Genomic DNA, 17,618 nt, shown 5'->3' with positions numbered 1-17,618 from the left:
TAAAACTATTTTACAAAATAATTTTTTAGTATAATTTTTTTTAAAATGCAAAAAGATAACAATATTCAAATAAAAATTATGATTGCAATCTAAAAAATAAAATTATCACAAACAAAGAAGAAGAAAACAAAGATTAAATCATCTATAATTTTCCTAGAAGAGATCATGGCAAGATAAATAAGGATTGGAGTTTCCCCAAAATTGCCAACCTTTAAAGGCTAGATAATTGCGTTTGCATTGGCAAAATTCTAGCATTTTTTGGTTCCTATTGATTTTGACTTTCTTAAAAGGTTTTTGAAGAAAAAAAGGTTAAAATATTCTGATAAAAAATAATTAAATTTATTTCGAAACTCAGCAAAATCAAACATTTAGGCTTCATTTGAGACGGCTTCCTAATTTTTATGCTATAAAATTGTTTTAAGAAATAGTAAAAAAACCGTTCCAAACGAAACTTTAATGACCTTAACCATATTATGAGGCAATTTTGTCCAATTATAATCAAAAGGCATCACTCTTCTGAATTTTTGCAGTTACCCATAAATTGGGAATTCATAGTAAAAAAAAAAAATACAGAAATCTGAACAAATTCATAGGCTTGTTCCATATTTCTTGCATTCAAACCCTACTATACTATCAGATTACTTGATAAAGTTTTACTTGAAATACAGTTGAAGAAGCTTTCTAAGAGTATCAAAAATGCTTGTGAATGGGTTAATTGCTAGTCCTGTCAGCCCCAGATCTGGAAATTGGTTTGTCAGAGCCTCCTTCATTCCTGTACGTGACATCATCAAAGCAAGCTGAGCAGAGGACATAACTTGGCAGTCCTGAGGAGTATCTTTGATCTTATTTGGATCATAGCCTAAATCTGCCAAATATAATTTGTACTTGTTGATGAAGTCCGCTCCAGGGTCAGGTCTCCTTGAATAAATCTGTTGTGAAGTCTCTCACAAGTTAGCATTCAATGATTTGAATGTAAGATAGGTAAGAAAAAGAAAAAAAAAATTGAGTCAGAAATCAAATTTTGAGATAGATTTAGGTTTTGTTTGGGACAACTTCTTTGCTGTTTTCAAAAACAAATTTCTAGTACAAAAATTTCTTGCTAAAAAATAGTTTTATAAAGTAGCAAAAAAGATGTCCCAAACGAATCCTTAGATGATATAGTTGTACCTGAACAAAACTTCTGTCTTTAGCCCCAGAAACAAGAGCAAAATTATCATAATCTGTTGCAATCACATCGTATGGTTCTTTCGGTATGAAAGGTAAAGTTGGAAAGCGAAGGAAGCATTTCTCTTTAATCATTTCTGTCATCTCCAAATCAGTTTCAGCTTTCTCCATGTTCTCCAATGAAAGACATTGGACTTTTCCTCTAATACCAGTTATATAGCCATCAGGGCCGCCATGAACGCAAAATGTATCAACTTGAATGGAAAGTGTTTCAGCATCAAAGGAGTATACTCCCTGGAATAAAGTCATATATACATGTGAGATTTCTGTAATCATTGTTTCAAGATGGAAAATTCATTACATCAAAACAATAACCTGAGTACAATGGCAATCTTCCTGTCCTTGGCCTGCAAAGCCACGTTTAAGTGAAGCTACTTCAAACCACCTTCCAGAATATCTAACTGGATCAAAATTCTTGGCAGTCATGCCCCTCATCATCAACATCATTTGGCTTCCTTGATCTAAAACAAAAAACAAAACAAAAAAAACAAAAGAATAATAAAAAAAATTTTTGGCTTCCTTGATCTTGAGATTCATCACCTTTAAAAAGGGCACTGCTATCCAATGCATTTGCAAGCTGGAAAAAGTTTTGAGGACCAGATAACTCCAAAGCAGCAACCTGGCCAGCAGGAAAAAAAAAAAAGATCCCTACAATCAGGAAAAGATTTTTGGCTTTACAAAGAAAATTGCTAATCCTCTCTTCTAGTTTGATGTGTTGGTAGTAAGTTTACAAGATTTCATTCATTGAACTCTTAATGACTTTTTCTATCTTTTTTTTTTAGCTCAATAATGATAGCAAAATAACTCTCACAAGGAATATATTTTAATCCTCTTTGTAGGAAACGGTACATGCATTTGGTAATTCATTCATATCAATTTCTTAAACATAATTGGTAGTGGCTAAATTAGTGCTCTAGATTTGTTAAAACGTAATACGCCAGAAATATAATTTTGTGAAAATTAATTAGTTTGATCACTGATGTTATTTTTTTTCAAGTTCATGTTCAAACTCATGGATATTTATGACCATTTCACTATCAATTGCACTAACAAATATAGCTTGTTTTCATTTGAAGAAAGTGAGGTGTTAGATATAATTGGTCATTTGTGATCTATGAATCTTCAATTTTTCTTTGCATGAAAATATAATATGCATCATAATAATCATAATAGATAACTCTTAGTCGTTTTGCATCACTCTCAGCTGACACTTTATAATTTATAGGAAATACCATGTAAGTCTTCAAATGTTAAAGCAGATAACCAATGTCTTGTATGAATGTTCCCATTCATTAAGTAGAAAACACCACTAAAGACTGCTATCTTTTTCTTCAGTATTTCTTACTCTTAACTAATCCACCTCCCTCAACCCAACCCCTTCCTAACAACAAAAATTTATAAAGAATGAACTTGTTAATAACCTGGTTTGGTAGAGAAAGGAACATAATTGAAGCAGCAAAACCGGACAAAAGATTTCTAGATACGTCATCATTGTTACATGGGGTCTCTTGTACAGAACATCTGAAACTTCTCTTTCCTTTTTTAGAACATTTTCTCCTACATTTTCGCCAAAAAAAATAGAAGTTACTATTGATGGCAATAAAATGCAAAGAAATCGGAAAATATGGGTCAAGCCGGATGCATTCCATATAAAGGTTCAAAGAATATATTTTTTTTTTTTAAAGGAGACTTTATAAAGCAAACGTACATATCCAAGTTCAAGTTGCTAATGATATTGAGAGGCAGAAATTTTTTTCCAACTAAGAATACGGATTAGAAATGAAAGTAGATGTAGTGAAGGCTACGTAAAAAAAACAAAACAAAAGTACTTAATGCTAAGGTAAACCAATTTCATTTATCTAAAATGCTAATCCAATTGCTCTAAATATAAGTAAAAAATATTGAAATAAACTGTCGTAAATGTAAAGATATCCCATAAATCTCAATCTTGATGTGTATTTACCGCCAAGATGACTTTTTGCGACTCCATCTTCATAAAAATGGACTAGAAGAGTTGAGGCTGCATGCTTCATCTTCAGCTTGATGCGTCTCCCCAAATGCCTACTACTTTAATCCGAGGTAGTCCTTTTGCTTGCGTGCTGAATCAACAACTTTCCTCAGCACTACAGACTCATGTAAATTAGCCCAACAGAAACCTTCAGCAGGAATCTTAATCTGACCGCCAATTCCCTTGCTCTCCATTTAAGACCTACAAACTCCGAGGCAAGCGTCTGCTCTAGATTTTTTTATCTCCAACCAGACTAGAATATACCACTCTTCTTTTTTTGAAGAACTCCATATTCTCTACAAAAACTGATAGACTAAAAAATATTCTTCACTTTGTTAAGATTATTTAGGCTTGGGTGATTTTTTTACTACTTCTTAAAATAACTTTTTAGTACAAATATTTTAATTTTTTTATTAGAAAGCTGCTTTAAGAAAGTCGTCCCAAATGAAGCCTTAAAAAGTTCAGCTCAAAAGCATCATATACTGGGATCAACAAAATATCAGATAGAGGCAACCATCTTTGTATAGTTTGCTGAACCTCAAACAAGACACCATGTATACTGCTCAAAAAAATCTCAAAACTCATCTATGCATCTCTCTCAACTTTTGATTGCATTGCTATGGTATTTATACAGTCAATATGAGTAAATTTGCCCGTTGAATTGAACCAAAACAAGGGTCAAATAATATGGATTTCTAAATAGACACTTTTCTTTCCATTGTAAATGCGCCACATCTTTAATGTTCGGTTTTTGGTAGTCAATATAGGACGAGATCTTTCATATAGTTCAAACCAAACAACCTTAATGCAAACCAACACAAAGTTATTTAGCAAGTTAATCCATTTTGTTAAGAAAAAACTAATTTATTTTCCAAACAATCAATCATGCAAATAAATGGTTACGAGGCATCATGCAAAAATCCCAACATAATGAAGGTGATGTAAAGCGGAACCTTCAATCCTTATTAAATCAAATGAACTATCAAATACCATAACATTATGAAATCAAGCAATTTCAAATGAACTCTAGCTGTTGCATGAGGGTGATTATAAAGTTGTGGATGCAATGTAAGAATTGATCTTCAATATCAATCATATCATCCTTCATTCAATAAAAATGCTGCACAATGGTCTGAACAGTAACTTTGAAGTGGCTAAAAGGAAGAGTTAGTTAAAGGACTAAGATGGGCCCTATAAAAAAATCTAAGCAAGTTGATTGTCAATTAGGAGAAAACAGGTGATGAAATGTAGATCACTATCAATAAACATAACAAAAGGAAATAATTAAGATTCATGCAACAATGTAAGCATTATAAGATCTTTTTGTTTTGTTCTCGTCAATTTTGAGTGTAAAGACATTCACAATAAAACTTCCAAGTGGTATAATTTTAAGAACATTGTATAACCAGAACACAGTTTTTTCAATCAAAGAGCAAATGTCATTACCTTTCTTACCATTAATTATAATGTGCTAAAGCCCCTTTTAAAATGTTCGAACTGTTATGTTGAAAGCCATAGTTTGAACAAACAGGCCCTCAAAAAAGTATCTCAAATGTGTTTTTTTTTTTTCTTTCTTTTTCTAATGAACAATTCTCTGAAAACATAAAACAGCGGTCTTGCGATGACCCGGTTAGGAGAGTAGAGGTATTAGATTTGACTTATGTTAAGAAAGGTAGGGGTAGACCTAAAAAGACTTGGTTAGAAAATATTAAGAATGACCTTTCTTTATTCGATTTAAACGAGAATTTGACTTTTAATAGGACACAATGAAGAAAAAGGATTCATGTAGCCGACCCCACGTAGTGGGATAAAGGCTTGATGTTGTTGTTGTTGTTGTTGTTCTAATGAACAATTCTCTGACAACATATGCACCAACGGTGAACCGTTTCATGCTCCACACCCATAACTATATTAGTCATATATGTGTTAAACATCCTTTGCTTGAATGAAATCATCCTCTGCAAGCCGATAATCTCCAGCCCGTAAAAAATCATTCAAATTGTAAATTGTTGAACTACTATCTTGATGAAGGGGTTAGGATTGTTAGCAACCCATCCACGTCGCCTATATGACGAGTATTATTTGTTATCTCAGCGCTATATATATATACTCCCTTATGTACTCAGTTTTACATATGAATAATACATTTTTACTGTTATGTTTCTCCTTCTTCTCCTTTGTTCGCTGTGTTCCTCATCTTCTCACAAGGATCCTCTCCGAGTAAGAAGTGCCTATAAAGTATGTGGTTACATACATTGGCCGCCCATAATTGAATACAACAAGCTTCTTTGAAATCAATCTAATTAGAGTGTTTTCAAAATATTTTGTTATAATCAACCCTAGACATTCCAAGCGCACTGGATGGCCAGGATTTTTAGTTCCACAATGTGAAGTTTGTATGATAATTGGAGACCGATGCAAGAAATTATGTAAAAACAAAAAACATTTTACAGGAAAATTTCACTTCAGCTGCACTTTAAACAACATCAATATAATTAATTAAACGAGCAGTAAGCAGAAAGATTCAAGAAGCTCTGTCAATTGTAGGGCAATGGAGACATGCGAAATATAAATTAAAACTGGAACCACAGAGAAGAAGCATTTTAGGGTTTTTACACTATTAGCTGAAAGGAATCACAATGAACAATTTGTTTAACAGCAATAAAAAGACTAAAATAGGAGCAAGCTAAAATTATGTATATAGAATCAAAAATTAATTGCAATCCGAGATACAGTGATGAAGCCAAAGCAGATTCTACATAAAAATTCGTTCCCACCTTCTAAAAAAACACTAAAATTTAACAACCATCAAATAAAAAAAAAAACTGTAAATTTCTCAAAAATAAAAATCGAGAGACAGAAGATCCAATTCTAAATAAATGACACATAAAAATTATATAAAAGGAAAGCATTGATACAATTCTGTTCTTACAGAGGGAAAGCGAAGGAACTCTGAATGCGAAGCTGCGGTGCCTGGAGAAGCACCATACCTTCCAGAAGTTTCTGAGATGCCTCGCCCGATCCCGACCTCGTTCCCGCGGATTCAATCAACTCCACCGCGATATACCATCCAGCGGCGGGAAACGCCGTTTCGCCATGAGAAACGCATCTGGAATTTGAAGCTGCTGTGTACGCGCTGCACAGGTGGCTTTCGGTGGAAAAATTATTCGGTAGAGCTATAGCTTATAATATGTCGCAACGTGTAATTATTTTTTATCGTGCGACCCGATGATCCGACTCGGACCGTATCCGGGATTACTATGTTCGTGTATTGCTCGGTATTTGCTCGGTATTGCTAGGTATTACTCGGTATTGCTTGGCAATAACGAGAAATATCACTATGTGAAGACTAATACCGAGCAATACCGAGTAATACCTAAAAGAACTCGGTATTGCTCGGTATTGAACTCGGTAATGATCGGTATTGCTCGGTATTGGTCTTCACATAATAGTATTTTTCATTTTTGTCGAGCAAAATCGACCAATACCTAGCAATATCAAGCTACGCAAACTCCCAGGTCCGTTCCGGGTCGGGTCATCGAGCCGCGCGGTAAAGAGTAAGTGCACGTGGCGACATATTATAGGCTACCTGATGTAGCTCTACGTCAGATAACCTGACAGAATAATTTTTCCTTTCGGTGTAACAATAAAATAAAAAATAACTTTTCTCTCATTAAATAATATTTTTTTTAATAAAAATAGCCGGGAAAAAAATATAATCAAATGAAAATTATGATTATTATTTCATAGACCATAAAATTTATTCCAAACAGATCTTAAATCTTTCAAGATGAAATAGCAATTGTGGCACTTGATCCTGCACAGAGAGGTTTTTTTTTTTATAAAAATAAATTTTATCATAAATTTTTTTGAGGTATTGAATTGATTTATTTATTTATTTAATATTTGATTTGTCATTGAATGATATTAATAATGGACAGGTGTCAATTAAGGCTAGCGGGTTGAATTAAGATTTGATCTGAAGCTGATCTAATTCAATATATTTTAGTTGAATATTATTTATTTTTTTTACGGTTCAAAATATTTCATCTAAAATACAATTCGAATCCGGCCAATTTAACCTGAACTCAACCAATTTGAATTATCTATTTCGATTTTTTAGGTCAACTTGAACGGTATCCAAAATTTAATCGGGTCAATATTTCAAATCTAAATCTGGCCTAAAATTTAATCGGATCAACCGAAATTTTTTTTTTTTTTAGTTTGATCCATAATGTATTAACATATCACTTATTTGCTTACATCCTTATTAGAATCATCTCATCTCTAATTTAGACCATTTTGTTTCAATGTACGGATAACTTATAACGTCTAATGAGCTACATGCAGATCGTCTTGGTCTGTTGGTTGGGAGATTTGGCTATTGATCAAGAGGTTTTGTGTTTGAGTCTTGTGTACGTGATGCACATGTGCGTTTATCTTAATTGATCTAAATATCTAAATAAATAAATAATGAGCCACAACATATGAAATGTATAAAAATTTAAATTCATCTTCTTTTGAAATTTTCCATTTTAAAGATTTCTAAGCAAACATTTTACGTTATGTTTTATTTTAGCCGAATAAGTGGTATTCATATTTATCATGCATTATTTTATTATGATTCTCTTTGAATGATTCATCTATTTTCCTCATATTAAAGCATAATCTTTTTATCTTTCTTATGATTTATTTTTTAGGATCTATTTAGGACAGTTTTCTAAAGGTTTTGTTTTTAGAATAAATTATTTTCTCGATGTTTTTAGCGAAGCTATTTTTTGTACCTAAGTAGCTAAATTATTTTCCCAATAATAACTTCAGAGTCAACTTTATAAAATATTGCAGTCGCTCCAAATAGACTGGTAGGGTGTGTTGGAATGACTATAATTTTTGTATAAACATAATTATGAAATTGTTGTGAAGAAAATATTTTTTTAAAAGCTGTTGTAGAAAGTAACTTCTTAAGACAAAAAATTTATTAAAGCTGTGAAAAAATTGGGGTCAAATAGGAACTATGATTGTAGTCTGAAAAATAAAGCATTAATAAAGTTTAATCAAATGAAACTTTAGCCTTTCATATTTAAGCGAGAATTTTATTAATTTAAATTAAATGGGTCATTAAAATTTTCAACTCCATATATTTAAAGCTTAAGGATAATTAAAAATAGGGATTTTTATATAACTAACACTTATAACAAGTCTATTTACCTATTTAACATCTAAACTTCCATATTTACCTGTATACCACTTAAAAATCCTAACCCTCGTCAAAACTACCTCTTCGTTTCCATCCCGTCAAATTGAAAACCCGACCGTCTACTATGCCTTGACCTCATCTTCCTCTTGCTTGGTTGGCTCACTACGCCTTCACCTCCTCTACAACTCGCTAGATCGACTCATCAATCTATTCCTATATGTATGCTCTTCTCCATCTTTCTATGTCGTTTTGGTCTTCGAACAGCTTATTTCGCTCGCAATCTGCTTATGGTCTCTGGCCAAAACTTTGCTCAAGCCCGAACTTTACGTGTAGCTTATTAACCTGAACTTCGCCTCCAGTTAAGCAAACATACTCCTTTCAAGCGAAATTTTACTTTGCCTATAGCATTTTAGTTCGATTTCCTGTGATGCTTTGATCCTCTCAAGCCGAAGCTTGAGCAAACAGATGCAGATGCTTTTGAGGTATATAAAACCATTCATGGAAAGCGAAGCTTGCGCAAAGATTTGGTATAAACTTGTTTGCAGTAAAATTGTATAAACCACAATTGTTGTAAACTATTCAGATTAAACCCAAGGTAAAATAGAAAGCATATTAATAATAGCAGAGCAGAGCTGTAAGCTTTAAATATTTGGAGCATTTTCACAACTAGCTGGAGAAGCGCCAAGCTGCAGTGGAAACAAATGCTGCATATTGATAAAAACAGAACATATCAGTTGGAGCTGCAGAGAAATCAGAATAAAATAGCTAAAGTGAAGGGAATGCATGTGTCGCCACTAGCTGGAGAAGACGCCAAGCAGATAGATTCACAAAAGGAGAAGACGAGCATGTGAGATTTGTGAATTGTGTGATTCAAACAGAAGAAATGCCTACGTCGCACTGCTGTAGATTCGTGAACTGTGTGATTTACATCAAGAGAGGAAGTTGCTTTGCTCGAGTTAGGGGTTCCCGCGCTCTTTTGTGGTTTGGTGTTGACTGGAGGAGACGGAATGTTATTTTTTATGAGAATAAGGGTTTTAAGGTGTTATATAGGTAAATAGGAAAGTTTAGGTGTTAAATAGGTAAATAAACTTATTTTAAGTGTTATGTATGTAAAAATCCCTTAAAGTAATAATAAATAAATTGATTTTAAATTTTATAATTATTGATTTGTTTGAGATTGTTCCAATTTTTTATAAAATTATTTGTGAAGTTATTAAAGACAAAATAAATACTATTATTGTAAAAGAAAATTCTACCATAAATAATAGAGATAATATGTTAATAATAAAATAAAATTAGGATTATTGCTAGTAGGCTTAAACCGGTCATGCCTGCCATCATCAACCAAACTCAGTCTGGATTTGTGAAATCTAGAATCTCCACTGATAATGTTCTGCTTGCTAGTGAGATTCTTGCTTCTGCAAGTAAGAGGGGTGGAACCCAAATGTTCTGTGCTAAACTTGATATCAGAAAGGCATTTGATTCTGTATCTAGAGATTTTGTTTTAGCTAGGTTGGCTCAAAAAGGCTTCCCCAATCTTCTTGTTAACTGGATCAGGCTGTGTATCTCGAATGTACATTATTCTGTTGTGCTAAATGGTGCTTTGGAGGGCTATTTTTCTTCTTTTGCTGGCTTAAAACAAGGTTGCCTGTTGAGCCCTTTTCTATTTTGTGTGGTCATGGATGCTCTTTCTAATCTCTTAGAGGTTAGAGGTTTCAAAGGTATCACTGCGGATAATTTTTCTCTCACACACCTTCTTTATGCTGATGATGTTCTGATTTTTGGAGAGGCCTCTATTCAAAACTGCCACAATCTAGCTTGCATCCTTAGTGATTTTGCCAATGCCACGGGATTGCACATTAACTTTGATAAGAGCGCTATCATGTTCCCTAAGCAGCAAGTTAATCATCAAGACATATGCAACATCCTATCCATTCACAATATCACTCCAAAGATCATATACCTTGGGATTCCTTTGTCTTTCCACAGACTCAAGATAGAAGACTTTATACCTTTAGTGGATAGTATCAACAAAAAAATGAATGGTTGGAAGGCTAACTTGCTTTCTTTTGCTGGTAGACTCCAATATCTCAAGTTCACTATACAAAATACTATTACTTATTGGATTCGTGGCTCTATTATACCTAAAACTATTTCTAAATTCCTAAAGAAAGCGAGCTCTCGTTTCCTTTTTTTTTTTTTTTTTTTGGGAATCATCTCAAGTCAGGAAGCTGCATATGGTGTCTTGGGATGTTATTTGCCGTCCTAAGAACAAGGGTGGTCTGGGTGTCACTTCTTTCAATGCTTTGCAATTTGGTTTTAATGGTTATGTTATTTTTAGGATGTACAATTCATCCTCCCCTCTCTCCTCCTGGCTGTTAAGCAAATATTCATCTCCCTGGAAGCAACCTCCTTCCACTGCCTCTAAATTTTGGAAATCTGATTGTAAGACTGCTCTTGATGCTAAAGGCTGTTTTTGCTTTAGAATTACTAGGCATGCCCCCATCTCTTTTTTACGGGATCACTGGTGCTTTAATCTTACATTTGAGGAATATTTGGGCTATGCTATTGATTTCCCAGATTGTGTATTGGGATCTTTTTTCATGGATAACAATTGGATTCTCCCAGATTTTTTGCCTGTTCAAATTAAAAACCTCTTTCTGCACAATAATGCTAGTGAGGATCCCTGTGTTCTTTGGAAAAATGGTTTCATACCTAAATTCAAAGACTATATTGAGGAATTCTATTTTGAATTGCCTAGTTGCAACTGGAGTAAAGCTGTGTGGCATAAGAGAAACTGTTTAAAGCATAATGTTTATGTGTGGATGGCTCTAGTTGGGGGCCTTAAAACTGCGGAAGCGCTCCGTATTAGGCAGATTGTGGTGCCTAGTAGGTGCAGCTTATGCCATATCTTTGATGAAACGGTTAATCATCTTTTCTTTGAATGCACTTACTCCTATTCTGTGCTTAAAGCATTGATCCCAGCCACGGTGGGGCTTCTTCTTAGACCTTCCTTGCGGCATATGTTTGTCTGGGTTAATGATGTTTACAAAGGCAATGCTTTGGTGAAAAATTTTCACAAATTCATGATCTGTTGCACTATTTATTACATTTGGAAGGAAAGAAATTCAAGAAGATTCGGGGGTAACATACAAAGTTCTACCACTCTTTCCCTGCTTATTAAAAGAGTTGTTTTTGAGAAAATTTTAAAATGGAAAGACTCTTCTTCATTGCTGGAACTGCTATAAGCTGGAGGTATTTTGGTTTCTGTGAAACAGCCTTGGTGGGTTGTTTCATATGTGCTGGTGGTGGTGACTTTCTGCGCAATTTCACTACGGGTCCCTTTGTCCCTTTGATATTTCTGCAAAGCAAAGACTGGACAATGATGACACTCCCTATTGCAGATCCTGTGGATGGCCTCCGGGCAACCCGGGCTTTCATTATTTCTTATCGTTATTTTCTGAGTCTAGTCTTTAAGGCTTGGGAGCTGGATTATGTTTACCTTATATTGCAGGTTTCGGAGCTTTTGGGAGCTGGTTCTTTCTCTTGGGATTACTTCTACAGCAATTTTTTGGGCCGGTCGTTGCTGACTGGCTTCTCTGTTCACTCTGTTTTAAATACCACATTTTTTGCTCTTTTACTGTTTTTTGTTGAGTATGGGTGATATAGTTGATCTTTTTTGCTTTTTCTAACATAAGTTCTGGTTTTTGCTTATGTTGGATTTTACTTGTAATCTTCTTTTTACTTTCACATGTAATCTCTCTTTTTCTCAGTAATATATGGGCTTAGGCCCCAATTTTTTTCAAAAAAAAAAAAAAAGTCAAAAACTGTCTCAAATAAATAGGTGCAAATACAATTATACTAGTAAACGACAAGTTTCTATAGGTGCGTAATTCCCAGTTTTTCTGTTTTCTACATTTTTTTCTCGCCAAGCTTTTTGCCAATCAATTTGGCTCGTGGAAGTTGAGAAATTTCGAAGGTGCGTGGGCGAGTTCCTGCATTTGCTAGGAGGCAAGGAGCTCTCTTCCATATCTCCTTTTCGTACTTAGTTTTTTTTTTTTTTTTATTCTCTTCCTTTTTTTTGAGCTTGTTGATTTCCTCTGCGTTTAGACCGATGGCGACGGAGACGAAACCTGCGGCGGGTCAAGACGTCAAGATGGACCTCTTCGAGGATGATGATGAGTTTGAGGAGTTTGAATTAGGCGAAGGTAACTGCAATGACGCTTTTCTTTTCTATTTAAGAAATTTAGTTCTTGTTTATCTTCATGCGCCGGGCAATTCTGGATAACATTTGTGGAAATAATGTAGATTGGAAGTAACTAACTACTGCAGATGTGCGTATGAATTTAATTTGGCCTTTTTCAGCCTTTGTCCTCCTACTGATACTTAGATCGGTGATTTAATTATAAGGATGCTTGGAAAGTAGTGGTTCCTTTTGAAGCAAGCCAATAAATTTTTTTTTTCTTTTAAATTAACTTTTTTTAATATATGCATGGTCTGATAAGCCAGATGTGGTGTTTGATCTCAAAAAATTGAATGGTGTTCTGTAAATTTTCAATTTGTTTCAGGTGCAACCCTTCTAATTGTGGTGTAGGAAATTAAACAAGAAGCGGATGATGGGTTTTTTTATGCCTTCTGCAATGAACTATTTAGCTTGATGTGTTAAAGAAGAGAGAAGGTGGATAGAAAATGGAATTGTGATGCCAGGGGCTTTTATTCGTGAATTTTTTTTGTAAACTGAATCTGGTAATGCAATTTTTACATCTTCCTAGATTGTATGAATCTTAAATACAGGATGGTTGAGTAAAATTAAATAGAATATAGTGTTTTTTAGTTTTAATTGAGGTTGTAAACTCAAAAAGCCTGGTGTGCGGGGACGGAACCGGCTTTAACTTTGAGGGGGGGCAAAAATACAACACAAAAATAATTAAATATTAAAAAAATAATATTAGTAAACTCAAAAAGCCTGGTGGGGTATGCAAAGGGTTTTTTTTTTTTTTTTTTTTTTTTTTGGGAAATTTACCTACATACCACTTAATATCATCTTATTTACATATTTAACTTCCAAAATTTTAATATTACATACATGATAAAAACTACCCTATATTATTTTAATATCAAATATGTCACTCACATGTCACCAAAGATTCATTTGCTAAGATACTTAAGTCTGAATTATCATCTTATTCCTGCATAATGCGTAATTACTTAGTGCGCATCCATCCATACCCCAAAAAAGATGGAAACATGTAATATTGTTAAGAGTTGTGATCGCATGAATGAAGTGCACATGCTTTGCTATTTGAATCATTTATTTAAACATGTTTTTTCCATGCATATCTGATTCTGACAACATTGTTTAACATTGCATGATTTTTTTATCATCAAATGGGTATTATATTTATGGTATATATAATGATTTTATTTATTTCATTATACTTTAGTTTTACCATCAGTCTTAGTATATTGATTCTTATGTTGAAATTTTTGTATAATTAAGAACTTATTACGATTACAAATTTAAGGTAGCTTGTATTACTCATTGCAAAATCATCTAACTAATTTTGTTTTCCTTCATATATTTAACTCTAATCTTTTGCGGGATAGACCATTTTGATAAACTTAATAACAAAGAATATCTACGGATGTATGTGTGTATGTATATATATGAGAAAAACTATCATACTTCACCAAAAGAGATTTTGAGGTATGATTTTCAAATAGAAGATTAAAACTATCTATTTTCCTTAGTATCATAAAAGTTACTGACATTTATGATTTCAATAATTTTTTAGGTTCTTTGATCGTCAATTTGATGAATCAAATTTCTAGAATGAACAACTCTAATTGAGAAAATGCCTTAAATGATCCTTGAACTTTGAGTGTATGCGTTTGTGTTGGAATGTGGAGGGGGGTGGTGATCAATTTGATCCCTTAACTTTTGAAAATTGTTTTAGTTTTGTCCCATTAAGATTTTTGTTTAGTTAGACGAAATATCACATGCATGACATTGCTTGGAATTTAAATATATTAAATAGCTTTATACTATTTAGTATATCGTTCTAGTTTTTTATGTTATTGAATTTGACCCTTTATTCAAGGCTTTAGTTTAATTCCAGCATGGTCGGCCCCTAGTTAAGTTTGGCCTCAACAAGCAACTATCGGCAGTGAGATTGATGAGTAGTTGAATGTGTATCATGATTGGACGCTGAGTTGAGGAGAAGTTTCACATCTCGCTTGATGACTATTCTTATGGGGGGCGATGAAGATGGATATTAATCCTCCAATGATAGAGACAAAAATTAATCTCACCACTTAATGTGATTCCTTAACTCTTGAAAATTGTTTAAATTTAGTCCCTCCATTAAGATTATTGTGTAATTAAATGAAACATCACATGCATGACATTGCTTGGAATTTAAATCTGTTAAACAGCTTTATAATACTTAGCATATCCTTATAGTTTCGTATGTTATTCAATTTGATTCTTCATGCAAGGCTGTAGTTTCATTCCAGCAAGGCCGACCCATAGCAAAGTTTGAGCTCCATGAGCAATTGTCGATTGTAAGATTGATGTGTAGTTGAATGTGTTTCATGATTGGACGTTGAGCCGAGGAGAATGTTCGCGTCTCACCCGATGACTATTCTTGTGGGTGTGATGAAGATAGAAATTAATCTTCCTGCGACAGAGACAGACATTAATCCTCAAACGACAAAGATGCAGGCGGGATTGAGAAGTTTATTTTTTTCTATTATATATATATATATATATATATATAAACATTTTAGATGTTTATATTTTCTATATTGTTTGCATTGACTTGATTTTTCAATAAGAACAAATTATGTCTATAAAAAAATGAGTAGTTCATCATCAGTTAAGAGAGATGAGAACATGCTTATGAGGTATTGTCATTGTGGCTTTAGAATGCTTCTTTTAACATGTTGGACAACAAATAATCCATTAAGAAAATTTTAGACATATGTTAACATAAGGATCTTTCACCGTAGTCATAGTCAGACTCAACTACATTGTAGTCAGTCCTATCAATCCTTCATTGTTCAGGCCTCTCACTGGACCCCTTGCTGGCACTTAATTGCCACTACTTCAGGTAAGAATTTAACTTTGGGCTTGTATCACAGTAAAAAAAAAAATGAATATGATATATTAACGAGTATAAAGCTATTTGATGGAATTAATCTCCAATTAAAATTGTGTGTGATATTCTATCAGATTATGTGACTGTTTTAATGTTGGGACTAAATTGAAATAGTTTTTCAAGTGTTAAGAACCAAAATTGGCACATTAAATAGTTTGAGATTAAATGACCCCTAAAAAAAGGTACAGTGACCATTTTGGCATTTTCTACTCTTTGATTGGATGAGAAGATGATTTTGAATTTGTGATATGATGTAGTGACTTTCAAATAGTTTGAAACTTTCATTATTTGTGATTTATATATTGCATTCGTTGGACAAATTTGATTGATAAAATGTATGGGTAAAAGTAGAGTTTTAATAGGACTTCTGTGTCTTATCCCAACATATTTGAATTTTTTATGTACATTCATAGAAATTGATTAAACTCAATCCACATGTAATTTTAATGTTGTAGAACACAATCAATAGTGTGCTCTAGAGTTTGAAGATTATATAAAGTAATATAAGTAAAAACAAAATTGGGAGAAATAATCATTTTCATACATGTTGATGGATTCAAACTAAGTCAGTGAAGACGTAATTGTTGTTGTGGGGCGTGTAGTTCAAAGTGACAGGATGTGGAAGTGCATACATGATGAGGATTAAAGTGAGATTCTCATTACCTTTTAATGTATTAATGTATGTTAAAATTAGACTTGGTTCTTTAACCAAGTCATTGGTTCATTAACTTTTTGGTAGAATCATATCTATCCATCCTTTTGAGTGATCCATCACTGCAGTTTATAGCTTCTTCCATTGTGGGGCAGAGAACTTGGCCTTGGATTCTTCTTACATGTTTATATGCATTGAGAAGCAGTGTCTTATATGTTTTACTGCATACGCAACTAAATTTAACATACAACTGTTAAGATTCTTCAATTCCTTTCAGACTAATGGATTCTATAAGATGCAGAGTAGCGATACTGAATATGATTTATTGGTTTTGAACCTTACTGTAATTGATTGTTTTCTATTAATCGTATTACTTAATCCTTAGCTGCTATGTCTTCTGTAATCCACTAAACCTGAATTTTCCCTTGGGCCACTTTATCTATGTTGAAGAGTGGAATGACAAGGAAGAAAACAAGGAAGCCATGCAACAATGGGAGGATGACTGGGATGATGATGATGTCAATGATGATTTCTCCCTTCAGCTAAGGAGGGAGTTGGAGAGCCACTCCGAGAAGAAGTAGATACTTTATCTTATTAGGAGAGATTATTTTGTGCAGATACCGGACACAGCTTACCGTTCAGAGGCAAATCAGGTGCAGCCACGTCATCTAGTACCGAGCCGCGGTACCGAACAGGGGTTGACGTGGCGCATTTTCATTAGGCTCCAAACGGTATTCGGCGTCCGCACAAAATAATTCATCTCTTATACTAGTGAGATTACTTGGAAGGGAAGCCAAGTTAGTCTCTCATTTTACAGTTCTGTTGTTTTTCATAACATTGAATCGTGGTATACTGTAGTCATGCCAGTGTTTTAATAGCATACAGTTTATTAAGTTTCTAACTCACACGGAACATTTTCTGTTTGGCCCTTTTTCCTTATAAAGCGTAATTGCATATTTTGATATAGTATCTTTCATTGAGAAAAGGCATAAGTTAATGGTAATGCTGGTAATATAGGTGTCTGAATTTAATGGTTGTGAATCTGTGATTTGTTTTAAGAACCTAACTTTTGATTGTAAACGGGAAGTATTTTATAATTGGAAACCGTTGAGTTTCATATAATTTTTGGAGCCCGTTCTAAATTCAAACATTCTAATAGGAAGTACTTGAGTTCGCAAGTTATTCAAGAGGAAACACTTTAGTTCGCAAACAACCCTAGCAATAATTGGTCCTAAATAGCGAGAAAAATACCAAAAATCTGGATAAAAGCAATCCAAAGATGATAATTTGCAATAGTAGAATCAAAGCAAAATCAACACCAAGCAAGATACAATTGATCCTCAATTCGAGAGGATGATCGTCTCTCCAATTTCTATA

At 33.6% G+C, this 17,618-nt stretch overlaps 2 protein-coding genes across 5 annotated transcripts; one reads left to right on the top strand and one right to left on the bottom strand.

Annotated features, from left to right (window-relative positions):
• Positions 1-492: 492 nt before the first annotated feature.
• Positions 493-9,758, bottom strand: LOC110107023 (chloroplastic lipocalin). Its single transcript, XM_028695972.1, has 7 exons — positions 9,752-9,758; positions 6,165-6,408; positions 2,646-2,781; positions 1,765-1,843; positions 1,540-1,685; positions 1,168-1,458; positions 493-929 (listed from the first exon to the last, which is right to left on the bottom strand). The coding sequence occupies exons 1-7, from the start codon at positions 9,756-9,758 to the stop codon at positions 654-656; spliced, it is 1,179 nt and encodes a 392-aa protein (XP_028551805.1). The 3' UTR covers positions 493-653.
• LOC110106977 (protein DELETION OF SUV3 SUPPRESSOR 1(I)) lies at positions 8,540-17,210 on the top strand. Of its 4 annotated transcripts, XM_028696165.1 has the most exons (4): positions 8,540-8,648; positions 12,363-12,440; positions 12,540-12,637; positions 16,692-17,210. In XM_028696165.1, exons 3-4 carry the CDS (start codon positions 12,544-12,546, stop codon positions 16,820-16,822), a joined length of 225 nt encoding a protein of 74 aa, XP_028551998.1. In that variant the 5' UTR covers positions 8,540-8,648; positions 12,363-12,440; positions 12,540-12,543; the 3' UTR covers positions 16,823-17,210. The 4 variants fall into 4 exon arrangements, 3 of the variants coding, with proteins under 3 accessions (XP_028551998.1, XP_020692751.1, XP_020692752.1); XR_003701208.1 differs by lacking the exons at positions 8,540-8,648; positions 16,692-17,210 and adding an exon at positions 14,549-14,899 and having other exon boundaries at positions 9,611-12,408; XM_020837092.2 differs by lacking the exon at positions 8,540-8,648 and having other exon boundaries at positions 12,287-12,440.
• The last annotated feature ends 408 nt before the right edge of the window (positions 17,211-17,618 follow it).

This window comes from Dendrobium catenatum, unplaced genomic scaffold (assembly GCF_001605985.2).
Source record: "Dendrobium catenatum unplaced genomic scaffold, ASM160598v2 fragScaff_scaffold_716, whole genome shotgun sequence".
In the NCBI taxonomy this organism is placed as follows: domain Eukaryota; kingdom Viridiplantae; phylum Streptophyta; class Magnoliopsida; order Asparagales; family Orchidaceae; genus Dendrobium; species Dendrobium catenatum.
The sequence above is the reverse complement of the archived record's forward strand: the minus strand, read 5'-3'. Positions and strand labels throughout refer to the sequence as shown.

Bases quoted from the DNA above. Each gene is read 5' to 3' on its own strand.
- LOC110107023 (XM_028695972.1), bottom strand. The intron at 2,782-6,164 runs GTAAGAACAGAA...GCGAAAATGTAG, and splicing joins AGTTCCTTCGCTTTCCCTCT to GAGAAAATGTTCTAAAAAAG. The intron at 1,844-2,645 runs GTTATTAACAAG...CCTGCTGGCCAG, and splicing joins TCCTTTCTCTACCAAACCAG to GTTGCTGCTTTGGAGTTATC.
- LOC110106977 (XM_028696165.1), top strand. From the start codon at position 12,544: ATGGCGACGGAGACGAAACCTGCGGCGGGTCAAGACGTCAAGATGGAC. The intron at 12,638-16,691 runs GTAACTGCAATG...TCTATGTTGAAG, and splicing joins GGAGTTTGAATTAGGCGAAG to AGTGGAATGACAAGGAAGAA.